At 51.8% G+C, this 25,572-nt stretch overlaps 12 protein-coding genes and 2 non-coding genes across 14 annotated transcripts; 8 read left to right on the forward strand and 6 right to left on the reverse strand.

Moving 5' to 3' along the window:
- Positions 1–127: 127 nt before the first annotated feature.
- Positions 128–990, forward strand: CC1G_11542 (hypothetical protein). Its single transcript, XM_001830482.2, has one exon. The coding sequence runs from the start codon at positions 186–188 to the stop codon at positions 894–896; it is 711 nt and encodes a 236-aa protein (XP_001830534.1). The 5' UTR covers positions 128–185; the 3' UTR covers positions 897–990.
- A 175-nt stretch (positions 991–1,165) lies between these two features.
- Positions 1,166–2,520, forward strand: CC1G_11543 (pepsinogen A; the record flags this gene model as incomplete). The annotated part of the gene is made up of 5 exons (XM_001830483.2): positions 1,166–1,342; positions 1,399–1,839; positions 1,897–2,160; positions 2,213–2,356; positions 2,419–2,520. The coding sequence occupies 5 exons, from the start codon at positions 1,166–1,168 to the stop codon at positions 2,518–2,520; spliced, it is 1,128 nt and encodes a 375-aa protein (XP_001830535.2).
- A 512-nt stretch (positions 2,521–3,032) lies between these two features.
- CC1G_11544 (protein tyrosine phosphatase) lies at positions 3,033–4,189 on the reverse strand (the record flags this gene model as incomplete). The annotated part of the gene is made up of 4 exons (XM_001830484.2): positions 3,033–3,246; positions 3,298–3,604; positions 3,657–4,093; positions 4,150–4,189. The coding sequence occupies 4 exons, from the start codon at positions 4,187–4,189 to the stop codon at positions 3,170–3,172; spliced, it is 861 nt and encodes a 286-aa protein (XP_001830536.1). The 3' UTR covers positions 3,033–3,169.
- A 376-nt stretch (positions 4,190–4,565) lies between these two features.
- On the reverse strand, positions 4,566–6,193 carry CC1G_11545 (protein phosphatase; the record flags this gene model as incomplete). Its single annotated transcript, XM_001830485.2, has 5 exons — positions 4,566–4,775; positions 4,839–4,937; positions 4,988–5,137; positions 5,346–6,064; positions 6,112–6,193. The coding sequence occupies 5 exons, from the start codon at positions 6,191–6,193 to the stop codon at positions 4,566–4,568; spliced, it is 1,260 nt and encodes a 419-aa protein (XP_001830537.2).
- A 154-nt stretch (positions 6,194–6,347) lies between these two features.
- Positions 6,348–7,489, forward strand: CC1G_11546 (hypothetical protein). The gene is made up of 2 exons (XM_001830486.2): positions 6,348–7,017; positions 7,074–7,489. The coding sequence occupies exons 1-2, from the start codon at positions 6,377–6,379 to the stop codon at positions 7,372–7,374; spliced, it is 942 nt and encodes a 313-aa protein (XP_001830538.2). The 5' UTR covers positions 6,348–6,376; the 3' UTR covers positions 7,375–7,489.
- A 504-nt stretch (positions 7,490–7,993) lies between these two features.
- CC1G_11547 (hypothetical protein) lies at positions 7,994–9,658 on the forward strand (the record flags this gene model as incomplete). The annotated part of the gene is made up of 4 exons (XM_001830487.2): positions 7,994–8,271; positions 8,325–8,576; positions 8,625–8,746; positions 8,793–9,658. The coding sequence occupies 4 exons, from the start codon at positions 7,994–7,996 to the stop codon at positions 9,656–9,658; spliced, it is 1,518 nt and encodes a 505-aa protein (XP_001830539.2).
- A 421-nt stretch (positions 9,659–10,079) lies between these two features.
- Positions 10,080–12,741, forward strand: CC1G_11548 (hypothetical protein; the record flags this gene model as incomplete). The annotated part of the gene is made up of 3 exons (XM_001830488.2): positions 10,080–10,188; positions 10,255–10,740; positions 10,799–12,741. 3 exons carry the CDS (start codon positions 10,080–10,082, stop codon positions 12,739–12,741), a joined length of 2,538 nt encoding a protein of 845 aa, XP_001830540.2.
- Positions 12,742–13,019: 278 nt separating this feature from the next.
- CC1G_14229 (hypothetical protein) lies at positions 13,020–13,333 on the forward strand (the record flags this gene model as incomplete). The annotated part of the gene is made up of 1 exon (XM_002911650.1): positions 13,020–13,333. The coding sequence occupies exon 1, from the start codon at positions 13,178–13,180 to the stop codon at positions 13,331–13,333; it is 156 nt and encodes a 51-aa protein (XP_002911696.1). The 5' UTR covers positions 13,020–13,177.
- A 446-nt stretch (positions 13,334–13,779) lies between these two features.
- CC1G_11549 (protein phosphatase) lies at positions 13,780–15,645 on the reverse strand (the record flags this gene model as incomplete). The annotated part of the gene is made up of 5 exons (XM_001830489.2): positions 13,780–13,986; positions 14,039–14,137; positions 14,196–14,345; positions 14,398–14,502; positions 14,557–15,645. The coding sequence occupies 5 exons, from the start codon at positions 15,643–15,645 to the stop codon at positions 13,780–13,782; spliced, it is 1,650 nt and encodes a 549-aa protein (XP_001830541.2).
- Positions 15,646–15,780: 135 nt separating this feature from the next.
- On the forward strand, positions 15,781–18,122 carry CC1G_11550 (hypothetical protein; the record flags this gene model as incomplete). The annotated part of the gene is made up of 6 exons (XM_001830490.2): positions 15,781–15,817; positions 15,868–15,906; positions 15,959–16,030; positions 16,077–16,225; positions 16,281–17,599; positions 17,651–18,122. 6 exons carry the CDS (start codon positions 15,781–15,783, stop codon positions 18,120–18,122), a joined length of 2,088 nt encoding a protein of 695 aa, XP_001830542.2.
- A 123-nt stretch (positions 18,123–18,245) lies between these two features.
- On the reverse strand, positions 18,246–18,325 carry CC1G_20059. Its single transcript has one exon. It is a non-coding gene; the product is annotated as a tRNA-Gln (tRNA).
- Positions 18,326–18,412: 87 nt separating this feature from the next.
- Positions 18,413–18,498, reverse strand: CC1G_20060. Its single transcript has one exon. It is a non-coding gene; the product is annotated as a tRNA-Gln (tRNA).
- A 224-nt stretch (positions 18,499–18,722) lies between these two features.
- Positions 18,723–20,625, forward strand: CC1G_11551 (hypothetical protein; the record flags this gene model as incomplete). The annotated part of the gene is made up of 7 exons (XM_001830491.2): positions 18,723–19,015; positions 19,063–19,576; positions 19,627–19,667; positions 19,721–20,057; positions 20,113–20,197; positions 20,265–20,381; positions 20,441–20,625. The coding sequence occupies 7 exons, from the start codon at positions 18,723–18,725 to the stop codon at positions 20,623–20,625; spliced, it is 1,572 nt and encodes a 523-aa protein (XP_001830543.2).
- Positions 20,626–21,303: 678 nt separating this feature from the next.
- Positions 21,304–25,522, reverse strand: CC1G_11552 (signal transducer; the record flags this gene model as incomplete). Its single annotated transcript, XM_001830492.2, has 9 exons — positions 21,304–21,419; positions 21,472–21,533; positions 21,591–22,032; positions 22,084–22,191; positions 22,239–22,852; positions 22,902–23,194; positions 23,248–24,633; positions 24,917–25,319; positions 25,371–25,522. 9 exons carry the CDS (start codon positions 25,520–25,522, stop codon positions 21,304–21,306), a joined length of 3,576 nt encoding a protein of 1,191 aa, XP_001830544.2.
- Positions 25,523–25,572: the final 50 nt, after the last annotated feature.

A 25,572-nucleotide genomic window follows, 5' to 3' on the forward strand; every position in this document is an offset into this window, starting at 1 on the left:
TCACAGGGTCAGCTCCAGCTTTTTCCTCATATACTAAGTTTATCTTGACGCTGATGAAGGCACTATATCAGGGCTAGGTTTATGTGTACCAGCGGGAATAACCCGGACTTCTTGAGAACAACATATAAGGACCTCGAAGCTCAGGGGACGCTATACCACCTTCGACGGTTCACCGAGCGCCCACCATGCGCCCATCCCCAGCCCTTGCCCTGGCACTGATCAGAGCAGCTTCCCTCTTTCCATTATTCACCTTCGCTGCATTCGTCGCCCGCCAAGACACCAGTAACGAATCGATAATCTCCTTATCAGCAGCATCAACAACACCCGCATTAGCCAGCGCCAGCTCCACCATTCGCCTTATTCCAGCCTCCCTCTCTGACTCCGTTCGACCGACTCGTAGTACAATTACACTTACGCCCACGACTTACACCATCACCCGCAGTCACCCGGCCCCCTCTTCAGCGGTTGCTCAGGGAGAAAACCACACCTCTCGTCGGGGTGTGATAGCTGGAGGGATACTAGGCGCCCTTGCCGTTATTGCCGCAGTCATAATCACACTACTCTACCTCAAACGCCGAGGATCATCCTCCCCCTCTGCAGCTCATCGCAACAGTGGGCGCTGGAAACTAAACAGCGAAGGATGGAGGAACTTCGATAACAAGCCTACGCTTCCAGATACACCAAGGGCCTCGACCTTGGCTTCACCTACAAGCCTGAACAAGCCACCTGCTGCCTCTTTTGCAGGTGATAGGCATCTGGGAAGCCCGACAAGGGAGAGGTACCACCAGGACTATGACGATATCACCATGGTGCCATTACACTCCCCGCACAGTACACGCCCACTCGTCCAATCAGAGGACCCTTTCGCCGATCCCGATCCTCTGCAGAGAAGATGAGGAGTGCAGAGAACATGAAAATTTTGGTTGTGGCTTTTCGTTCATGCTCGCTTTCCGTCTTTTGACGAGTGGATCACAGGACTCCCAATGAATTCAAATTGTATATTAGTACTCTTCGAATCCAGTCTGGACTCTCTTGCCCAACTCGCATCACGCCTGCGCTTTAGCTCCCTGATTGCGACAATGACCACCAGTCCACTTCAGAATCTCGTGCACCATTCAGATGTTCCATTCCAAAATGCCCTAATTCTTACCATCTAACTTTCACAATGGTTTATTTCACCCTTACCTGGCTCTGGGTTCACCTGACGATCCTCTCGTACCAAACTACTGCCCGACCAGCACAAAATGGCCGATTCATAGCCATCTTCCAACAACGTTCCATGCGCCAAAAGCCTCCTCTACACACAACCCCCGAAGCCCGCCTCTTTGACGCAGCACTCGCAGTTCGTCTCGATTCTCCTTCCTCGCTGGTTGTATCCTTTCACTGACCTCCCCCAAGAAACAAGAGCTCCGCTCCCTCCTTTCCAAGTACGAACAAGCCGCAAAGGTCCTCGCAGGAGTGGGGTTAAGTCCCAACGGACCACCGGACATCTCCCACACCTTTCCAGTCAACCCCCTCAGCAACGTTCTCCGCCCTCATCCCGGCTCCGATTCCTCAAAAGTATATGCGGACGATGTTCCTCTCATCCCACCGATCCTAACTGAAACAACCGCCGTCTTACCCCTCATCGACGACATTGACGGGACACTCGACGTTTTATACTACGGTCCTCTGGACTTCGGTACGCCTCCGCAGAGGTTGACTGTGGATATCGATACCGGTTCTGCGGATCTTTGGATACCAGGGGACGAATGTAGGGAATGCACCAATAAACAGTTTGTCCCTTCCCGAAGCACGACATTCAACTCATCTCAAAGCGAGTCATTCCAAATATCATACGTTCGTCTATTTGACTTCTGGCATTCTTCACATTGGGCCTTAACCATATACAATCAGGGCTCAGGCGACGTAGTAGGCACAGTGGTAACAGACGTCGTCTCAATCCAAGGTCTCAAAATAGAAGACCAAACCTTTGCACTCATCACCTCCGAGTCACTCGACTTTACTGGATATCCCAACGATGGCCTTCTAGGACTCGCATTCGGGACCATCTCACAAACCAACAAACCCACCTTTTTCGAGAACTTGATTAGGAGGAAACATGTGGGACTTCCATTGTTTTCGATCCATTTGGCTAGGAATCAGCAAAGTGGATCCGAGGTTGAGCTTCTTCGGTTGAAAACCCCCTGAATCCTATTGACGCGTTCGGTAGGTGTGCTTCGGGTGCTACGACGGTTCTAAAGCCGTAGGGCCAATATCATGGCTACCGGTTGTCTCGAAAACATACTGGACCCTGTCACTCGACAATATCGCCGTCAATTCCGAGGGCAACTCGATCGCAACCCAATTGGTCGCTGTGAGTACATCCGGATTTCCGTGTTCCGCAGTGAACTCACAGAACTACTAATGCGCCAAAAGGCGATCGACACGGGGACAACACTCATTTACCTCCCTGATGACATTGCCCTGAACTTTTATAAACTGGTAGGGTGCTTCGTGAAAGACTTCGGACTATACTGAAGCGGATGTAGATCCCGGGCTCAAAACCGGCGACCCAATACGGAGCAGGTCAGCACCCTTCCCTTCTGCAATACTTGCCACCAACGATGATTTCGCAGGTGTATACACCTATCCATGCTCTTCACCCCTGGACATATCCTTTTCATTCGATGGACAAGCATTTTCAATCCACCCGTTCGATTTTAACCTTGGTGCGTGCACCCATCAACACTCGTCCTTCCAACTTACACCATCCTAGGACGAACCGATGCGAATTCAAAGTAATCAATCGCTTTATCACTGAGCTAACGATCTAAATGACGTCCAGGGACTGTGTCGGTGGGATCCTAGGACTAGGAAGCGCCTTTCCTCCTAACCTTGCAATCATCGGTATGCAGCATAACCCCTCCACACTATCACTGCCCAATAACATCCAAGTCCCTCACAGGCGACGAATTTCTAAAATCATGTCAGTCGAAATCCCCCACACCCTCTCCACACAAACCTAACGATACGCAGGGTACAGCACGTTTGACTACGCAAACGGCGGTCGAGTCGGATTCTCCAAGAGTATCAACAACAACTAGAGGCCCATGCATTACTCGTAAAACCATTACAGCGAAACGTAGTAGACGTTCGTCATGAAATATCGTAGCGGTAGCTCTCCCACTTAGAGGGTCTTAGCCTTGGGCGCCCCCAAAACCTTCCCCCTCTGTCCAATCATATACGTATACATCGCGTACAGACCTGTCCTCCAATCAGCCAAGCGTCATCACACAACCGAAAGTCGTAACTCACCAGGCCACCAAATCAAGAACAAAACACCCCTCGCCAATTGTCCAACATTCCACTCGCTGACGGGCTTGCTGCCTCCAGTTGCATGGAGACACTTGGGGAACACACCGACATGAGGGAGAGTAGAAAGGATGAGGAAAGCTTCAGACGAGGCTCCAAGAGGATAAAGCACGTAGAATGTCGTGTATCTCAACCACAAAAGGATTTGGGAGGAGGTTCCGAGGAGGTTCAGCGCGTAAAACGTGTAACGGATGACCTCTGTGACGGACCAGGCCAATACCATGGACGCGTAAATTGGGTTCGAATGAGTCTACCATATCACGTTTAGCCCCAGAGCAACCAATGCAGAGATAACAACGCACCTCAGCAAACTGCGCCGTGATTCCCCACACAAGGAAGAGGCGGCTCGAGACTTGCATGGTAGTAGTGACTACCGGGCTCCGAACCCACCCAAGCACGGCATGGAGAACCTCCAAAATCGCAAAACTCTGCACAAATGTCGTCTTTTCGCCAATCCTTGCATAGGCTGTAGTGGCTCGGGCGAGGATGGGTTGAAGTGCGGGCGGGAGCTTGGTCTGCAAGAAAGAAAGAGGCCGTTCCGTATCATGTCCGAGTGAGAGGAGTCCTTTGACCTTGAACAACAGAGTTTTTACCAGTGAGTGCGTTGGAACTGGCGCAGCTTGGGATTGGCCATCGAGGTTGAACAGGTGGACGATGAGCAGAACGAGGAGGTACGACCATCCAGCCGCTGACAGCGCATTGTAGGCGATGAGGTAGGCCTTGACCGCCGCCGGCGCCGCTGAACAAAATACACGTCAGGACACGTTGTCGACGTTGCCGACAGCGACGACTTACACTTTTTGGGCTTGGATTTTGGGGCAGCCTTTGTGGACATGATGAAGGTTGAGGAAGAAGAAGCGCTTGAGCCGACGCGTTTGTTGGGGACGCATCACTTTTCACATGTAAAATAGATAATATTCCCCCAATGAACAGCGATAATCTCGGAAAACAGAGTAGTAGTCTACATAGTCAGTACAAACCCGTGTAGTTAGTAGTACCTAGTTGAGAAACAAGAAAAAGGAAACAGATATAAACGAGTGGTGTAGTGGAGATGCCGTTTTGGGGCTCCATGTCGAGAGCAAGGAAAAGAGAGACAGTAAAAGGGCAGAGAAAGCAAGGGCAGAACCCGGGAAAGCTATAGTTACAAGTGTGTGCATGCGCGTAGGTGGGTATACAGATGTTCAGGATATATATACCCCAGCGGGATATCACTAGTGTCGGTGGCCGTCCAGGATTCCACGGATATCAGGAACAGTGGTAAGGTCAGCAAGGAAGGGTATCAAATCCGTTAGTTCGGCGTCATGAGGATCGTTAAACCAAGAGGAAACGGGGACAGCGTTGTTGGGATGGAATATGTAAGAGGCGGGAGAGTTGTCCAGGATGATGGTGTCCGCGATAGGTCGTCCGAGTTGGGAGAGGTCCTATTGTCGGCGGGGATAGCGGTCAGGAAAACAAGTGGCGCAACAACACGCGGTCTCACGCACCTTGACATAATTGCCTTTGTGGTTGTAACAACTCTCACGGAACAACCGATGGGCGACGACGCGATGAATATCGAGCTTGTCGAGCACAGGGTCGGCATACTAGAAGAACGTCAGCTATAGTTCAATGAGCCACCCAACTCTGTATTTACCTTGCTCAGACTAGCTGTGAATATCACCACTTCGTATAGTTCGCCCATCTTTTTCAAAAAGTTGTCGACACCTGGCCGTTTCAACACATGGAAATGGTGCCAATGGTACTCGATCTCGACAGGAACAATGAAATCCGCTTGTTGCACAGCCTGGAGCAGGATGAGTGAATGAAACCGAGATATGGGGCATGGATAATACCTTGAAACTACTGTGAACCAAGGTTTCGTCGAGGTCAAGAACGAGGCATTTGCGGCCAACATGCTCTGGGGCAATGGGCGGTAGGAGGGGTTTAGGGTTGCCGTCCTAGGGTACACAGTTGAACGCCAATTACGAGCCTAGTACAGTAAAAGCACTCACGGGACCAATGGGAATACCGGAACCACCGTTCCTGATGAGCCTCTCTTCCTCGTCCTCCTCGTGGATGTGGTAGTCCTCGTCATCGGACACGCTGGCCCTGTCCGAATCCGAACCAGAGTCATGGGTTGGGGTTCTGGCGACGTCTGTGCCGGTGGATCCAGGGGGTTGGACTGCGCCTGATGTGAGGCCGTCCGTCTCGTCGGGAGGGAGAACGTGGGTGTGGATGGGAGGGGGAACGAGGACGTCTGAATCCGGGGTTTGGGGGATGGAAACGGGGTCTGGGTCGGGGATGAATCCAGCTGCAATTGCCGGGGACTCTTCTCCAGAGCTTAGAGGTGCATTCTGCTGGGCGCTTAAGGCGTCTGCTCCCTGGGTGGCGACGGAGAGAGCTGGGCGTTGGTCATCAGCAGGTTCTGCTGGTGGGACGGCGGCTTGAAGACCGTTGGAATAGGGGCCTTCTGGGGCAGGAACGCATGGGACGACCTTGTTTACAACACGAGAAAGAAAAGAGGGGCGCGAGCGTGTTGGCCCTGAGGAAGATTTGGTGATCGAGTTTGAGGCAGAGGAGAGAGCGTCTTGGGAGGATGAAGATTTGTTGGATTTCTTGCGATAGAAGGGTGTTCTGCGGTTGCTCGCTGTCAGAGAGGTGTCGACGGAGGCCTGCTCGCGATCTGGCTCCGAGTCTGTGTTCTGGTCATCGCCTGTGACGGTCCCAGGTTCTAGAGAAAGTTAGAGGGAGAGACTAGTGTATAATAAACAAACTTACTATTGTCAGGAGCCTTTTGAAGGTCTTTCCTGGGAGACCTGAAAAGCTTCTGCCTGAAAGAGACCTTGGTCGGCGTCGACATTCAAGGCGGTGATGGACGCTTCCAAGTCGTTTCCAACAAATCCCACTTGCGACTTTGCTTCCCCCTGCTGCTTAGTCACGTGTATCGTGGGAATATTGTTTGGATTGCTTCCAAGTTTGGAATTTTCTGACTCAGCCAGGTTCTCTGCACCGCAAATCAAACCAAGGGCGCGGCTACAAGGAAATGCTTTCGTTCCAGCAACAATCGAATGTCACCATGCAGCAGCATCAGGCAGCTTCACAGCAGCAGGCTCAGCAGCAAGCTCAGGAAATTCAAAATACAATTCAACATTTACAGCAACAACAGGCCCAACTCGAACAGGCCCAGCAACAGCAACAACAACAACAGGCCCAGCAGCAGCCTCAGCAACAATCTACAATGCGTTTGCGCGATGATCCACCAACTATAACTCCTCCAGCCACCACAAGGAGAAAGCGCAAGTCCCCGCCTAGCACAAACGCTGAGCAGCCACCCCCGCCACCGCCTCCCCAGCCTCAACCACAGCCCCAACAGATGCAGCATGTGGCATTACCCCCTCCCCATGCCCTGATGCATCCACCGCCCCACGGTATCCCAGGTCCTTTGCCTCCAGGCTTCCCTTACCCGCCAGTCGACTATACACCGGGCGGTCTTCCTCCCGGTATGGCGGCCCCGCCTCCGCCAGGCCAAGTTCCACCTCCCCAGCAGCCCCCTCAGCAGCAGCAGCAACAGCAGCCAGCCAGGGCAGCAACAACCTCCACCACAGGAGGCCGCACCTTGAGCAATAGTAAACGTGCTGAGCAGAACAGAAAGGCGCAACGTGCTTTCCGAGAGCGTCGTGATCAGTTAGTCCCAGTCCCCTTTGTTGTTATATTAGCCCTGAAACATCGTCCCTCTTTAGACATGTCAAGTATCTCGAGTCGAGATCGCAGCTACTCGATGCTGCCCTGCAGTCCGCAGATGAGGCGAATCGTCGGTGGGAAGAGTGTCGTGCCCTTGTCGATCAGCTGCGTGTCGAGAATGCCGCCCTGCGAGCGGCGCTCAGCCATGCCGGAATGTTGCCAGGAGGCGCCGCCAACTTGTCGGCTGCTGCACCTGCTCCTTTACCTCCCCCACCCGAGTCAGCGGCCAAGGAGGGGGCTTCGGAACAGAAGAACGAGGTAGCGCCCTCGACCACCGTCGTCGAGCAGAAGAACGAGTAGAGCAGCGTGTAACCTCACTTGGGCAAATGTCGAAAGTAGTTTTGTCGCCGTCGTCGTCAGTGTGTCTGAAATTCCTGTATCAATAGTCATAGAGTCCAAATTCATACCCGAATGTTGTTTCGACGTCTTGGAGATGGTGAGAGATGCGGTGAACAAGCTGAACAAGCTAACTGGCTTTATGTAAGGGCCTGAAAATCAATGCAAACCAAATCCAACGATGACCTAAGCTACAGCGTCCCCAGTTTGTCCAAAAAACAAGTGTGGGCGCTGCAGCCGACACCCTGCAGTGTCCGCTCTCTCCTTGCCCACCCCGCTTCCTCATCCCGTCGACGCTACCCCACGCGTCGTCCAAAATACTTGCAGGGAAAAAATACATCGGACAAGCGACAATAAAATCAATTTATTGCAGCGCATTGCACTCTGGTTTACTTTCGGGAATGTTTAAAATATACAGGGCATCCCTCGAGACGGTACATTGATGGAATGTCGCCTCTACTGTCGCATTCCTCGAGAAGCCCGTCCTCAACGCACCCGGACCAGGTCCAGTTTAATACGTCCACGTGACCGACATAAATAAACAGTCGCGTCGGACGCGATCAAGCGTGTTTGGCTTTACACAATGGGGACGAATACAGGACCTTGGATTGCTTCATATCTCCTAGACGTTGCAGAAAAACACGGAGGCTCAATAGGCTCTGTTCCACCCAATCCAAAACTTCACAGAGGGCAGTTGATAGAGGCAAGTCACCGTCGCATGGTTGATAGCGCTCAATTGACTGTTTCGCAGTTCCTATTCGACGGGTCTGACAAGGACAGCTTCGTTTGGGCTCAAATATCCGACAAAGAATACTTTATCCCAATCAAAATTACAAAGAATGCACTGGAAGAGTACTCCATGTACGACCAAAACCGCCCATACCCTCGATCCTAGCTGACTCTTGTGTGTTTAGCACCCACCCCGAGAAACTGGTTCAAGAGCTCTACTCAACAGTCGTCATCAAGAACTTTAATGCAATATTCTCCCGTGTACCGCTGGGTGGAAAGGCCGGCCTCACACGTCTACCTCAACTTGCGCTCGAATGTGACTCGATCAAACACTTGGTGTCGGGCGTCCGAGGTGTCATTGACGCTCCGCGGACGATTGAAGACCACAAGGACTTGAAGAAATGGATGGAAGGAATGAGAAAAGGTGGAGGTGATGGGTGAGTATATCAACTTGGCTTCTGTACCGCAGCTCATGTCAAGTCCAGCAACATTTTGAGAAACCGCAAGAACGAAGGGTCGAGTTCGAAAGTTGGTAGAGAACTAGGCAATTGGCAGGACACTACACCGATACCAAATGAATTATTCCTCTCCATGCGAGACAAGCCAAGTAAGCCCATCCAAATTTCCCTCGATCTATACTCACAACGACCTAGTCTACGAAGACGGCCACACCGCCGGCCCCAGTTCCAAAGCCGAGGGCAAGATGCCTGAGATTAAACGTGCGCGGTCGATCCTAACTTTACCTTTAGCTCCATCATCCCCAATGGTCACGACCAACAGCACGCCGAGCCCGCGAGCAATGCCATCCACACCTCAAACGTCCCCTGAACGTCTGATAAGCGAATGGTCACCCACACCAAAGTCATCCCCTCAATCCCTGGATTTGGACGTCCCACCCCAGTCTACATTCCCAGATCATCTCCAAGTGGACGACGACGATGATTTTATGCATCCACCGCCCCTACCTCCTCGCCGGGTCCCACCTCCTCCATCCCCACTGGACAAACAGCCCACAGGCAAAGTCCTCGTCCCCAACTCGGACACCTCCATGTCCCAATCCCAATCCCAATCGCAGTCGCAGTCCCAATCGCAGAGTCAACCTCAAAGTGGCGTCTTGTCGCAACTCAATCTAAACCACCGCGGAGAAGGGCCAAAGCGACATCACAAGGTTGCAAGTCAGGACGAGACGATGTATGATGGGGATATCGAGGGGTCGAAACCACAACGGCGATCCGCCAAGAGACTCCGGACGGAGGGCAGTTTGCGTCGAACGGACAGCGAGAATGATGTTGGTCAGGCTCAACTAGGTCAGCAAGTGGGCCGATGGAAACGGGACCATCCATTACAAATTACACCAGAACCGACTCAGCAGGAGAGTCAGCCTGGGGAACACAACAAAGAGGCCTGGAAAGCCCCAAGTTTTCAGAAACAGAAGAAGAAGAAGAGTCTGGAGAAATACTATGCGAAGTACATTGGACAGGGCATGCTACTAGGATCCGACTTAGCTACATTGTTATGAGACTAATAAATGGAATTACATAATATACTCCGGCCGGACACCGGACCGCGGTGGCTCCGGAAATTCAGTTCGCGCAGAGGGGCCAGTTGAAGCTCTTCACTGAGCACGACGACCACAAACCACTCGAGCTCATCGTCCACAACGACAACCAGCTCCCTTTTCCCACAACCGCAACCGTCTCTTTTTTTTTCTCTCTCTCTTCCCAGTCCTTTTTTTTCTTCTCCCTGGCCTCTTTTGCCATCATCATCGAGCGCCCTCGACGGCGAGTGCCCCTCGTCGTCGTTCCATCGGCAAGCTGTCCTCGACGATATCACCTCAACGCCCTGTCTCTGCCCAAAACAATCCTTCTGACACTGCAAGATCCTCTTGGAAGGACCTCGCCTTCCTCTCGATGAGCGTCGCATTCGGTTGCCTCAGTCTCATGTCCCTCCGCAATCCTTTTGCAGAGTTGGTCGGCTTGGTTTTGGGCAAGAGCGATCTGCAGTCAATCTTTTGCCTCCTCGTTTTCTTCATCGTATCCATCGTCATTGGTGTGGCCCCAGTTTTTTCTCCTCAAACGCACCAAACTCAACTTTTTTTTTTCCTCAACAACACAGCCTATCTCACAAACCCGTCGGAAAACTCTTTTCGCGCGTACCTGACCGAGCAGTCTTTCCGCCACCACCTCAGCCGGCTAGATGAGAACCTAGACGACGACGAGACAACTGTGCACGATGCTCGTTTCTCGAATATCTACTCTCATGGCGCCCGTGCTCGTTCCTCGTCCCCAAATTCCGACAACGGCCCCTTCCATTTTGCAAACCGTGCATCGATATCGTTGAGGACACCAAAACACGTCTTTCACAGTTTTGCTCTGTTCACCATCGCTGCTATGGTCCCAGTCGCAAAGTCGTCGCAATCCGATGACCGGGATGGATGGTCAATATCGGATTCATGGTACATCGGAGCTTTTGGCAAGTGGTGGAGAGGTGGTGTTTGGGAGACTTGGTATCAGGACCTCATGACTCGCTCCAAGGACGAAGAAGGCTGGAATTCAGGCATCCTTAGCATAAAAAATCTTGACATGTTGCCAGATTTCCATGGTGCGCACCCTCCATTTCCTTCGTTCGCTGTAGAATTTTCTTAACACATACGTGATAGGCGCTACCCTGGGTTCCAAACCGTTTCCTTATCTTCCGTTGAAGAATTCGCCTCCCAGGTTACGAAATCGCGACCGCCCACCAAAATCTTCCTCGTCACTGCGAAATGGCTCTCCTCCGCCACTGTCTAAAACCGCATCGCTGCCACTGCATGCCACAAAGCGTATTCCAGTGCCCCAGAGCGAAAAGCCCGTGGATATAACAATCGCTTCACAAGCAGCTCCATCTTGCCCACCGGTCCAGCCTATTTCCTCCGATGCATCTCGGTTAGCGCCCTCTTCGCGGTCAACATCTGGCCTCTTCGAACACTCCCCACTCATCGCAGAAATTCTCCGCCAAATATCCACCTCGCAAACCTCTGTCCAGGAACTCCGCACACAATTAACGGAATGTCAGCTCTCTGCTTCTCAATCTCACGAAATCCTTCAACACGAACTCGACTCGTGCCGTGATCGGAAACGTCAAGAAGATGCAGCGCGATTAGAGTTAAAGGCGCGCACAAAGACATTGGATGATTCAAAACGGTCTGCGGAGAGTGTGAAACGGGAAGCTGAACGCAAACTCAAGGCTGCGCAGAGTACCCGGGACACCGCTCAGCGACGGATAGATTTTTTGGACAAGGAGATAGCTACTTTGCATGGGAAGCTCGCAGACGACAAGACGTTTCTCGAGAAAAAGTCTTCCGACGCGTCTCAGCCCGATGTGGAACTGTCAGAAGCTCTCGAGGCAAAGAAGAAGGAGATCAAAGCTACGGAAGATCTTCTGGCTTCTTTAACCCGACGGTCAAGGGAATTGGAGGATAAACTTTCTTCGGAACGGGAACGGTTACAGTCGTTGAGGCAGCGAACGGAACAACGCCGACAAGAATTATCCCAGCAGGAACAATATGTCCTCAATGACTCTCCGTACTCACCGACAAGTTTCGAATCTTTATCCCAGTTGGTCCAACATCCCAGGTTCGCCCATCCTTATCACCCTGTGGACCTCAAGCACAGTCCGGACATGCATCAAGAGCAAGGCTACGCCAACAATCAGCTTCCTTCCCCGGCCCATACCACCAGCTCTGGTTCCAAGCGCGGCTCGTTCGGATCTTCAAGCGACGACGCCGAGCACGGACCCCACAACTATGCTTCCAACGGGTACCCATACAACTTGGACATGTACGCCGGTGAAAACGATTTCTACAGGAACATCGGGCGCTTTGGCAACATTTTGACGGATGGTGGTTCTTCGCAGCGATCGGTCCATGCTAACGGAACGATCGCAGCGCTTACCGACAGCGGCAACAAACGGTCTACTCACGCGTTACACGAATTTTTACCCTATGATGGACCTGTAGCTGTCCAGAACGGGACATGGCCACTTCACAGCGGTACAGCGGTGGACGAACTCGGTTATATCACCAACGACGATTTCAGGTTGGGATTGAACAATAAGAGTCAAGGAGGAAAGAAGGGTTTGAATCCAGATGCTAAAGCATTCAGCCTTGGACGCCAAACCAGCCAGTCTACGACCTCTCTGGGCCTCCCCATCGTCCCCGTCCCGTACGACGCGCTCAACCCAACCGGCCTCTCCTCCCAAAGCACAACCACTTCAACCAGCTCGTCCCTCCTGCGCGCGTTTGCGCCTTCTCCTGCGGAACGCGAGGCGCTTCAACGTGCCCTTGGAGGCTCCACGAACAACAGCTTCGAGCGGTTGCCGAGTTTGAGTGATGTCGGGAGTATACCTTCCTCGCCGGTTCACGTCCACGCTTCTGCCATCGCGAGTCCCGTCGTTGGCCTCTCGCACACCACCCCGGCTACGGACCCTGTCACCAAGACGCTGCAGTTGCCCTCGTGGTTCCCTCATTTCCTCCCGCGCAAGTCCAAGTTTAAACCCTGGGACGATGAGGAACCCGTCACGACGGCACCAGCCACCGCAGCTGGAGGGACAAACACCAAGTAGCGAGGGCAGCCTCCGTAGACCCAATGGGGCTGCGTCAAAATCGCCAACCCATTCGCGCTTTCTTTCTCTCTTGCTTCAACCTTCCACTCGATTTCAGAGTTAAATGTTATAACCCAAGAGTACCGTTCAGTTCAATGTTGCAATAGTCTTCGCTTTTTGTTGGGAATGAGCTGTTGTTGGCATAACACTTGTATAACCGCACATAACAAACCCCATACTTACAGTAACGTCCAAAGAATTCAAGTACAAGTCTGTCGATTATAGTTCACGCGAGTCTAGTTCAACGCAAAGTACGACCTACGAGGAAAGCAACAAGTCGGATCTCATGTGAGAGGGAACAAGGAGTTTTCGTAACGGTCATGGCAAATCGTAAAACTTCAAACAAAGTGTCGCTGCTAGCCCAAATTTTAAACGAAGAGAATGTTCGACGGTATAGATGAGGGAATGTGAACGGGAGGTGAACGAAGAGGGGGTGCGGCGGGCGTCATCACATCTAAAACGAGGTGGAGAAAGCAACATGAAAAAAGTGACAACTGGTAAAAAAAAAAAAAAAAATGAAGTGCTATACGTATATGTCTTTTGTGCCACTTAACAGAACAGGAGGCCAGTCCAAAGAGGTATTATAAACAACTCGTAAACGTTGACGGTGAAAGGTAAAATGCTGGACGGAGTAGTAAGACGAGCGAAGGTCCATCACAAAACACGGGAAAGCAAAGCTAGAGACGCCGTCAAAAACGTGTAGGTGGTTCGGTGAGTGCAAGAAAAAGAATCGTAAGGATACACTGGGGGCAACGACAAAAAAGGGATGCGGTATAGGGAGAAGAGGTCATCAACAGAAAAGCGGGAGGTACGCAATAATGAAACGATAAAACAAAGTGTGAGTAAAGATAGGTTGTTTATGGGGGTCGTAGCGAAAAGAGGACCGGTGTTAGATTAACCCAAGGTCGACGAGGATGTAACGTGTGCGAAACTGGACGAAAAGGGTATACAGTAGTAGATACAAGTGCCAGACTCACAGCTTTAGAGAAAAGTTGGGTACTACCGTGCACCGTCCAAAATTCCGCGTACATCGTCCACGGTAGCGAGGTCGGTCAAGAAGGGAACAAGGTCCGTCAATTCTGTGTCGTGAGGGTCATTAAACCATGAAGAAACTGGAACAGCGTTATTGGGGTGGAAGATGTAAGAGGCGGGGGAGTTGTCGAGGATGATGGTGTCGCTTATCGGTCGTCCCAATTGTGAGAGGTCCTACAAGGAGACTTGAGCGCGGGGCACAAAAATATACTTCCACGCCACTCACCTTGACATAATTCCCCTTGTGATTGTAACAACTCTCCCGGAACAACCGATGGGAAACGACGCGATGAATGTCGAGTTTATCCAGTACTGGATCAGCGTACTGAATCGGATGGGTTAGAGAAAGGAAGGAATTTGCAATTCATGAAACAGGGGCTCACCTTGCTCAAGCTGGCAGTGAATACAACAACTTCGTAAATCTCGCCCATCTTCTTGAGGAAGTTGTCCACTCCAGGACGTTTGATTACGTATACGTTGTGCCAGTGATACTCAATTTCGACGGGAACGACATAGTCGGCTTGTTGTATTGACTGTTAAAAGGAGTTGAGCGAACAATAGTGAATACAAAAAGAGAAAGCATACCTTGAAACTACTATGCACAAGCGTTTCGTCGAGATCCAGAACAAGGCATTTCCTTCCCGCATGTTGAGGGGAGATGGGGGGAAGCAGTGGCCGAGGCACTCCATCCTGTTACGGAATGAGCTGATGGTGTCGCTCGAAAAAAAAAACTAAACGACGTACAGGGCCAATAGGGATACCGGCTCCTCCGTTGAGAATGAGCCTATCCTCCTCCTCGTCTTCATCCAAATGAGCATCTTCAAGGTCGTCGTCTTCAGTGAAGCTCGTACGATCAGAGTCCTCGGCGTCCGAACGGTCTCGAGAGATTTTTTCTCCAGCCACTGGGGCACCTGTTGAGCCTGGAGCCTGAACAGCACCAGCCGTGAGCCCCCCGGTTTCGTCCTCAGGGAGGAGCGTAGGGGTATGAGGGGTAGCAATCTCCTGGGTGACAGCAACGTCCTCGTCAACCTTGAGCGCAGGCTTTTCGTCGTCCTGCTTGGCCTCGGGTTCATTTTCGGATTTCGAAACTTCCAGCGGAGCCGGGGGTGGGGTTTCCTGCGGTTGTTCTTGCTGTTGCGGCGAAGGTTTTGCAGGAGCCTCCTCTTCCTTTGACTCTACCGGTGCAGCGGCCGTTTCTTTGTCCTGCTTCGACGATGGCTCTGATGACGCTGGTACATCGATATCGATGGGGTGCGTTGTTGACGTTGACACACATGGGACGAGAATGCGAATAAGTTTGGAGAGAAAACTGGGCTTGGTGGCGGTCGTCGTGCGTGGTGTACCGCTCTCAGGCTTAACGCCGTTGGCCTTGGCCGGGGACGACGATGAGGGGGCAGCGTTGGGTGCTATCGTTGATGACATGGACGCGTCTTCAGGGTTATCGAGCTCGGGAAGATTGTCACTTTCTTCCTTGTGGGATACACGTGTTGTTGGCTGTTCGGAAACAGGGACTAAAGGACCGGGCGCTCGCTCCTGAGTGACATGTCCAAGAAAATCAAACAACGAATGAAATCGCCTACCTTTCTCCGCGCGGTGTTGGCCGTCGACGGGCTGCGACGAGGACCGTTGTGACTGGTTCTGGCTAAGGTTGAGCGGCTGTTCCAAGGCGCCGTTGACGTGTCGAATGTTGTCCAGCGAGGGTTGTTGACCGTTGGCAGCGTTCGACGACGGCGAGGACTTGTTGTACGACGTTGAGGGCGTTGTAGACGACGTTGAAGGAAGTTGTGAAAGAGGGACAGGAAGGGACGACGAGGAGGGGGATGAAGAGACCATACCACTAAACCCCGTAAATTGCCAAAAATCCGAATGAATATTCAGGAGGATCCGGTCACGTGATGTAACGCGCCGCTCGGTTGATCGAGAGCGGGGGTCGGCGCGTTCCAACGCCGCTTCCTGTCACAAAGCCCCATGTTCGCAAAGGGTCCTAGATTTGACAAATTCAAGGGTATGCAATATCCTAAGTAGTCTATATACAACAAGCTTATACTCTACTAGTCCCAGAAACTCCTGCTCCAAACGCTTACAATCCCCAGGGTAGGACTATAGTCAAATCCAGCGTCTTCAGATGCTAAACCCAATACAACAGACCCAGTCGATCCTCTCAAACGAGGTGCTTTCCTGGAAAAGGCAGACAGGTTCAAAGCAATTGAGGAACTAGGTCGGCCGTTAGATTTGAAGCAAAAACCTTGTCTAATACCCTTTAGCTGTATCAACATCGAATCCAATGCCTCCCAAACCAACCGGACCAGTGCAAAGACACGTATCGAATCCAAGTCACTCGGGCGACAGATACGCTGCTCTCCAAAGACGGCTAGAAGACCTTGAACGAGTCCACCAAGACAGCAAACGCTCCGTACGTCCTCTTCCCTTTTTTCATTTCCTTAGGCTATAACCTGGCACTGCTGCAGTACCTCGCAGAAACCGAACGCCTCAAAACCGAACTCGCACGGCACCAGAAACAGCATGCAGAACAAACCGACCAAATTGAGAAACAACGCAAACAGGTGGCATTGCTCGAGGCCCGTCTCCAGGAGCTGAAAAAGACGGGAAGCTCAGACAGCGCTCAACTCAAGGAACTCAAGTCCAAACTACGCGCTTTTGAGAACGAGCGGAACAGACTGCAGTCCGAGGCTGCGCAAATTGCTGACCTCAAGACTTCCTTACAACAGCTAGAGGATAAACGAAGGAGGGAGGTCAACGAACGGGATAATACCATGTCTGACCTGGAGAAACGTCTGACGTTGGAACGCAAGAGTCGCGAAATCCTTTCCAGCCAATACGAAGACCTCAAGAAATCAACTGAATCAGATTCAAGGAAAGCAACCCGAGCCCTCCAATCCCAACTCGAGCAATCCAAATCTGAAGCGACCCAACTCAAAGAGAAGCTCTCCATTATCCAAGACCAGGCCTCTGCCCGCGAGGAAGAGCTCCTTTCCCAACTCGAACACCATCGCCTCTTGTTGAACCAAGTCGTTTCCGAATTCGGCGCTCTCGCTGCCCGAACAGTACCAATATCCAAATTCGAACGGGCACGTTCAGAGTGCCTCCAGGCTCAAGTACACAACTTGAAACTCGAGCGCAAGTTGGCGAATTCGGAGGCACAAGTGGTGGAACTGGCACACCTTATCCGTTTCGTTAAAGAAGACAACTTTTTGCTCCATGAGCGTCTACATGATGCACACGAAGAGCTTGCCATACACCACGACCAGCTCACGGATTCCTCCCAACAACAACCAGACGATCAAGCCTCCCTTGACTCGCTTCACACGACCATCCTTCAACACGCCCTCGAATCCACCGAATGTGATCTACGCACCTCTAATATTTTGTCCACCCTCTACAAACATCATGCCGAACACCTCGCAATCCATTCCTCCCTCCTCAGCGCCCACCTCTCTATCTCTGAATCAATTTCAGACCAACACTCTAGCCATCTCTCTGAAACGCTCGCTTCCCACGAAGCCATCGCCAGCAAACTCGAGACCATCCAATCCGAGTACTCCAAGGTGCAGGAGAAGATGGCTGCGGCAGAGATTGAGAAGAATAGACTAGAGAGGACGTTGAAGGTTGTTGAGGAAAGACTGGGAGAACGCGAGACGGAATTGGAGGCAATTGAGTCTCTGCACCAAGTGGCTCTGAACAACGAAAAGGCACATACGCAACGTCTGGCTTCGACAGTTCAGAAACACCGCATGGCAGAGGAAGGTCTTCGGGATGAAATTGAACGGTGGGTCCCATACCAGCTTTCCATTAGAACGCGACTGACACTCCCCGGTAGATTAACCAGCGAGCTGGCGTCTCTAGAACCCTACCGCGATGCATTCGAACAACTAAACACGCGGATAGATTCCCTCCTGGCACGCAAGAAGGTGGCCGAAGACGAAGCGGCCGAGCTGATCGAATTCAATGCGCAGATTCTTGGACACCACAACCCGGCTCAACGAATTGTCTACGTGGATCGTATTCGTCGGGAACTGGCGGATGCGAAGCAGCGGATTGCAGAGCTTGTGGTGGAACAGGAGAAGATCAAGGCGCAGAACGACAATTTGCAGGATGAGTTGGATATGTACAAGTCGGTTATGGTGCCGCCAACGCACAAACCAAAGACACACATCACGCGTGTGACGAGGATGCCTTTGACCAACCTGACACAGAGTATGAATGTCGTACAGTCTGCTCGAAGGCCAGGGATCAAGGAGAACCACCATTCTCCAGGTGATCTCACTGTCGAGGACTTGGAGTACTCGTAGATACCCTTTTTTGTTCTTTTGGGATTTAATTTAATCTATGGGATAATCCTTTATTCATGTGGGGGAAAACTAGGCTTGCAGCACATAAAAGAATGAAAGGAAAGCCAAAAAGTTGGCTTTGCTAGGCGCTACCAGGGTTCGAACCTGGGTTTCGGGAAATTGTGAATCAGAATCCCGAGTGATAACCACTACACTATAGCGCCATATGGACTTGGTTTTCGGTCCTCTTCGCGGGCAGCAGGGACAAAGGGCGACTATGAAAGGGTGGAAAAAAAGGAAACAGGCCCCGAAGGCGCTACCAGGGTTCGAACCTGGGTTTCGGGAAATCGGACGATTAGATCAGAATCCCGAGTGATAACCACTACACTATAGCGCCACGCATGGCATGGAGGAGGGCTTCGTCAGATCGGCGGAGACCAGTGCCGTTGGTACGGGATTGGTGTGAATGGATCGCTGTGAGGTAGATTAATCTGTCTACGGTTGAAGGATGCCGCGAAAGTGAGGGAAGCGCCCATCTTTCATCATCTGTCTGAGTTTGAATTGTGCTGTAGACCCCTGTCGCTAGCTCTGATTCATTGTTGACTGGCCACTAACCACGAGATGAGCACAAACCCATCTCACATTCTAATCGCACGAAACTCGCGTGGTCACAATCCATCTGCTTCTCTCAGTTCACCCACAGAAACTCACGCAGCAGCATCTGGCATATTCCGTTCATCCACTTCTCCGCCCTGGCACTTTGAAGAATGCGAAACGGACGACATCGTTTCAGACCTCAGCAACGAAGACGGCGAGAACAACAACGAGGAAGCAATCCAGCTCGACGAGACATTTACTCGTAACAGCAAGTTTCCAGGAACAGTCAAAATCATCGTCGAAGCCACCACTTTCTGGTCAGCCTTTTATGCCTCTGTAAGAACTACAGCTTATATTCGAATAGGGCGCATAAAGAAGTCCTCTTCTTCGCTTCTCCTTTCTTTGAAGCAGCCCTGAGCGGCAACTGGTCAGAAACAGGTGGCAGACCACAGTCCATATCCTCAGTCATCACCATCTCTCAGCCGCCCTCTGACCCGGCTAACAAAGAACAGCATGATATACCCACCGAAATGACGTTTGCGCCTATGGACTCCGAGGGAGAGGAAGGTCTCGATGGCGAAGGATACCCAGATCCAGACGACGACATTGAGATCTTGACGGATCCAGAGAACCTCAAGAGTGATCCAGAGAGTAGCAGCGATACAGAGTCTGCGAAACAAAGGGCTCGCGGAGACAGCCTTGCAAAACTGGAGGCTTCATCCACAGCAGCAAAAAGTCCAACACCATCACCTAGCAAAAGCACCAAGGAAAGAGACCCTTCTGCAACGCGCAAGAAGAAACTCTCTCCGGCCCTAGCCACCATTCGTCGAAGAATGAAGAATGGACCTGACGCTGTCATCGTTCTCAAGGAAGAAAAGGTATATCCAAACGACCACTATTCACTTCACCACCTCACAGAGACACGCAGGCAACTACATTCCACGATTTTCTCAAATTCGTATATCCCCAGTATGTCCCTCTTCCCCCTCCATTCTGCCCAGCTGGCTCAACCGCATGCACAGCCTCGAATGCACGATAACATGGAACAACGTCGAAGGACTGATGAACATCTCCCACAAGCTCTGCGTTCCAACGCTCCAACGCGAATGCCTCTCCTTCCTCCTCACTCATGCAGCCGGCCGACCCATCAAAGCTATGCGCATCGCAGAACTGTTCGAAGAAGAGGAACTATACCGCGAAGCCAGCCGATTCGTTCTGGACAACCCTGGCGGCTGGTCTGAACATGAATTGAACACGCTCTCCCAAGAAACATTACTAAAGTTGGAGAAGAGGCGAAATTGGTTCTTGGAGAGGGTGTTAAAGCTGGGATTGACCATGATTGCAAAGGAGTACCAATGTGTATGTATACTTTACATAGAGCTCCTCGTCTATATTCTTACTCGCTCTTATACAGTGCCCGACATGCCCAGATCCAGCAACTTGTGCCCGTCTCCTCGACGAGAAATGGAGACAAGCATACCACGCCGTATTCAGATTCGGTGCGTTCTCCTTCCGACTTTACTCCAGCTCCGATCTAAACCAGACTCTCATAAACAAACACCCCAGGCCCACCACAGCCATCCATGGTCTTCCGCTACCTCCGAATGCTGGAGGGCGTAAGCCCCCCACTCTCACTGACCCAAACGGCATGTCAAGCAAGTGCAAAAGCCTTCACCGCAACCCGTGAGCCATTTCCCGTCCTCCACTCCTTTATCACTGTCTGATCTTCACACCACCACCAGTCTTTGACAGAATGTTCTCCCTTGGACTCCGCGGCAGCGGCACAGAGACCACACCCATAGGCGCCCGAGTCGCAGTAGCAGCAGTAGCAGGTGCGGCTTCAGGTCCTCGAAGGCACTTTCTCTATTGTGCGCTCAAGAACGAGTCACCGCAAAAGAACAAGAGGACGAGGTCCGACCAGACTTGAGACGATCGCGAACAACCAAGTTGACATACCTCTTTGAACCCGTCCTGGAGTTCACATTTTCTGCTCACTTTCTTTCGCACTTTCTTCTACGCATACCATACCATGCTAGCGTAAATTGAAGAGGAATCTGGTATCCCTCCCACCCTTGGGCCTTTGTCGACATTTCCTTTTAGCACTGAAATATGGTCCACCGAATAATATACCATCTTCGCCGTTATCCTACTAGTCCCAGCCTGAAAGTATTCGACCTCCAGACATCAAGATTACACACCGTGATATGTTCCCGATTGTCAATTCTCGATACACCGATAGATAATGTAAACACAAGGTATAGTAAAGGGACAGATGGGTACAGAAACTTTAACACTTTAAAGGTGAAACGCTAAAGAGAGTCGAGGATATAGACTAATACACATGGAAAAAAATGCCCTCCGGAACTATGCAAAAAAATCGAGATGAAAAAAAAGACAGCCGCGAGTAGGAGAAAGAATCGTGAAGGGAATGGCGGGTGGTGGTTGTGCATGGACAGGGTACGGTTGGGGTAGTGAAGACTAGCTAGCTAGGAATCATTGGCTTAGGCCTAGATAGATAGATATAGTAAAGAAAAATGCTCTTCTCCTTCCCCATTCCTCCCCTCCTTTTGCGTTAAAATAGGTACATATGTGCGAGTAGCAACGTTTAGTTACTCTCGTTGAAAATAACAGGCGCGTTCTCGATCAACCACTCGATGAAGAGCGCTTTACCAGCCATATCGCTAAACTCCTGGCTTGGGTCTCTCGACTTCATCAACGTCGCTAGAAATCGAATGTCAGGCAGACTCGGAAATCAAGGTACCACAGCACCCACGTCCGAAAACAACACCAAGGTTGCGAGCGGTCATCCGATTCACTTCGCTCTGTAGCATGACACTAAAATAGCAAATCAGGAAAACATGTCACCACCCCATGACGACGACAAGCACTCACTGGTGAAGATGAATCATAAGCTTCTTAAGCGTATAATAATGCTCTGTCGGAAGCTTATTCACCAGATCCACAAGAGCCTGATGCTTAGCCTCGGTATCCCTAATACCCATTGAAGAAATGAACTGATCGTGCAGATCAAACGTGAGAAGAGGGACGGGTAGCGAGCGGAAGTATGTCTTTAGCACAGACGTCACGCTGCAGATGTCATTGAACCGGTCGGAATCTTGCAGGTCGAATGCAGCGTAGTCCCCGCGTTCGAAGAGGGCGGTGATAGCCCGTTGCTGGCCTGATCCACCCGTCTTGCGATAGATTCCTTCGTAGTCGAGGGCGAGGGCTTCAACAGCATCCACGCATTTCTCGACGATCACCGGGATGCGTCGTTCGCCGCCCTTGGAATCAGCTCGGACCTGTTCAATAAGATCTCGGCCAAACATCGATGGTGCTAAAGGTTCATTCAGTACCTCGCCAAATCAGAGAAGACAGAACGACTCACGAAGTGGTGCTGCTGGAGCTTCTTCGCGAGGCGGCGGTGCAGCTGCACTCTGGGTACAAGGGATCTGCACATTGGCGATACACCGCACGTGGATTGACGTCGAGCAAACTGAAGGCAATGAGTACCGACACCCGCGTAAAGAAATTCCAACTCACCTGTGCACCTCAGTTGCGAACCCCACATCTTATCACCACAATGTTTGCATCTCGTAAAGTTGAGCAAGCTGATTTGCTGGAAGTTGTGCTCGATATGCGCCTTGCTCTTGCTAAACTCCATCCCATTCGAAGGTGAAACAGTGACCTCCTTGGTTTTCGAACCAGTTCCTGGCCACTTGAACTTGTTCTTCGCAGGAGTCGTAATCTCAGCCCGAACATGTTGGTTGAACTGCTCTTCATACATCGTGGAGGTACTGCTCGTCGATGTACTGAGCGAAGGAGCAAGCGACTGTTGAGCTTGCACCACTGGTGGTCGGGTAACTCCACGAAGCGTATCACCATTCCCACTCTTCGGCGGCGCCTCAGGGATGGGATCCATCCTACGAGAGTACACCGCGCTCAACTGGGCAAGTTCCTCGTTTCGAGCGTTGAGAACGGCCGTTTCTTCTAGGAAGACATCGCGAACTGCTTTCAGTTCCGCAATCTCGCGATTGAGCTGCTCTCGTTGTTTCTGAAGAGGGATGAGGTCGCGTTGGTATTCCTTCTTAATGTTGTCGAGTCGCTTCGTTAGTGTCCGACTGAGGTTGTTGGCAGGAGCAGGGTCGGGTCCAGAACTGCAAGTCCAAGTCAACACAGATTCAACAGAGTTAAAATTTCCCAAACCTCTTGCTCGCTGACAACTCCTCCATTTCAGCAAGGGTCATATCTCGCTCTGCTTTCAACCTTGCAAAGTCTTGCTCCAGACCAGTTAAACTGTCACTGATCTCCTTCGTCATTTGCTGTCGGACCTCCTGTCGTTTCGAATCTCCGCTCAAAGCTGACAATCGAGCTGCTTGACCAGAAAGCAAGACTCGCAGACGGGTCACTTCTGCCTCAGCATCTCGGCGCAGCTTCAACTCTCGATCGTACTCCGTCTGAGCGACATTGAAGCCTTCGATGTACTGTTTGCTAGCTCGCTGAAAAGAGAGTGAGCACACATCCAAAGACAGGCATCACTAACACTATTCACCTTGACCCCATCAAACTTGGCCTTCATCTGGTTCAGGTCCGCCGTCCTCTGATCCAAGGCTCCCAGGATTGCTTCAACGAATGCTCGATCGAGCTTGAGTTGCTGTGCTCCCCGCTCCTTCGCATTCTCGAGCGCCTCCCGAAGTCGGGTAGTAACGATATCTGCCCCAGAGGCCTTCTGTCGAGGTCCAGTGACGCTGACGGTCGGTGGTACAACCGTCGATTGGCTTACCACCGAACTCTTCGATGACTGGAGTCCATTCGCCGTCGTGGCAGGTGTAGATGCATTCGAAGCAGGAAGCGATTCACTGGTATGATTGTTCGACGAACCATGACCCACGGACGAATCCTCCGCAGTAGGCGTATCCGGAGTCAAAGCCTCTTCATCGATATTGGCGAGCCCGTCAGCAGCCGTGCCAGTTGGTGTCGCAGAGGACAAACCGTTCATATTGGCCAAGTCGTTGATCGACTTGCCATTCAGGAAGTCAGAAAGGTCGCTAGTGAGAGAAACGCGGATGGGAGGGAGGGCAGGGGCAATGTAGGTCGAATGGGTGTTTCGCTCAATCTCCGCGTCAGAGTAGTCGTCCTTTCCGAGGGAGGTATCACCATCCTGAGAGTCGATCGAATGTCTGTGCTCAAAGGCTTGAGCTTCTATCCTGGGGTCTTTAGGAGGAGGCGCAGGGGGAAGTGCATCAGGACCATCATCATCGGTGTCAGTACCGCTTTCGACACTGTGTGGGACATCAGCGCGATATGCGGGAGAAGCAGATCGCGAGCCCCCAGCACGGTAGGTGTCGGTTCCGAGGCTGGGACGTCGTTGTTGTGATGCAAAGTTGGCCCTGGGATCGTTTGGACTCAGGCCTGCCGACATCCGCTCCCCGTGGGGACCACCTGGATTTGGGGTGGAATTGAACGTATCTAGGATGGGTGATTTGAGCACAACGGTTTCGTCTTGTTGATCGTAGTCTTGGGTCGTGATGGATGGTGAGGGAGAACGGGATTTACTGTGGTTAGAATGTAGAGAGTGCAGACTATGCATCGAGTCTGCATGGGATGTCCTTTTGGCGTTACGGGGGTCGTTAATCTGATCCTGCGGGGGTGGGGTAGAGCGGGCGTCATGGAATGTTTCTGATCGCGGTGATGTAGTAGATGTTGCAAGCGACAGTGAAGAGGCGTTGAATGGGTTCAAAGACAGGCCGGGGTTGATTGAGCGTCGCTTGTCTCGACGGGAGGTAACTGATAAACTATTAGAGCTAGATGACGGAGATGCGCCGAATTCAGATGGATTTCCTTCCACAGGCTTGAGGCCGTCGTCGTAACTGACACTCCTCCTGGAATTCCGGCCGATACCGTTGTTAGGAACGGGGAGAGTGTGTTGCTTTGTCGGCTGTTGACGGCTTTCACTGTGTGAGTGGTCCGTTCGCGGCGGAGAGGCAACAGTGACGGATGGAGTGAAAACAGGGGGAGCGGGGGATTGTGATGGGGTTGCGCCAGACAGTGAGCGATTGGAATGAAGACCGCTTGGCGGTGCAGTATCTGTGCGAGACGGTGTTCGTAGTGGATCAGGCGCTCGCCGCGACTCGTCCTGTTCGGCCGTTCCTCTGGACGTCTGGTAAAAGAGAAAACGATGATGAGCCCGACAAAGAGAAGGGGAATAAGGTCCTAGTTACCGAGTTTTCGCGATGATAGTTTCTGGCCTCCCTTTCGCGCGACTTTGAGGATCCACTACCGCCCTGGGCCTTTTCCCTGTCCGCCTTCTTCTGAGCGTGCTTCCGTATTCTGATCATGCGTTCGTTATGGCATTTCATACAATAGATCCCCTGACTGGTTTTGGCGAACACCAGCTCGTCGATGCGATTCTTGCAGACCTTGCACTTGAAGCAATGAGCATGGTAGGAGTCTTCACCGGCCATGATGGCCTCGTCGAGGATGGGTTGGCGACAGACATTGCACGAGTATGAGCAGTTTGCGCAGATTGGGGAGCCGTCGGATAGGAGGAGGAGGTTTGTGTCGGCGGTTACCTGGTTGTGACATTTCGCACACTTGAAGCAATCAACATGGAAGAATGATGACCTAGAAATGAAATTAGCAAGGATATGGGAGACAAACAGGGTCGATAATTACCCAAAGGCGACGACGAGGCCCCCTTGCTCGTTGACGGCGGATTTCTTGCAACCGGGGCAAAGTCTGTCCTCGACAACGGGGTCGGGGTGAGCGGATTGCTGAATGTTTAAGTGTGACTGTTCGCGGAGGGGGACGTCGGTAGCGACGGACATTGTGGGCGAGGTAACGCCAGGAGACTAGCTGCTGGCGATGAGGAACGAGG

This window comes from Coprinopsis cinerea (assembly GCF_000182895.1).
Source record: "Coprinopsis cinerea okayama7#130 chromosome 3 map unlocalized cont3.3, whole genome shotgun sequence".
In the NCBI taxonomy this organism is placed as follows: Eukaryota; Fungi; Basidiomycota; class Agaricomycetes; order Agaricales; family Psathyrellaceae; genus Coprinopsis; species Coprinopsis cinerea.

Coding starts and splice junctions, on each gene's coding strand:
- CC1G_11542 (XM_001830482.2), top strand. CDS start 186: ATGCGCCCATCCCCAGCCCTTGCCCTGGCACTGATCAGAGCAGCTTCC.
- CC1G_11546 (XM_001830486.2), top strand. CDS start 6,377: ATGCTTTCGTTCCAGCAACAATCGAATGTCACCATGCAGCAGCATCAG. Junction 7,018..7,073: donor TTCCGAGAGCGTCGTGATCA/GTTAGTCCCAGT, acceptor GTCCCTCTTTAG/ACATGTCAAGTATCTCGAGT.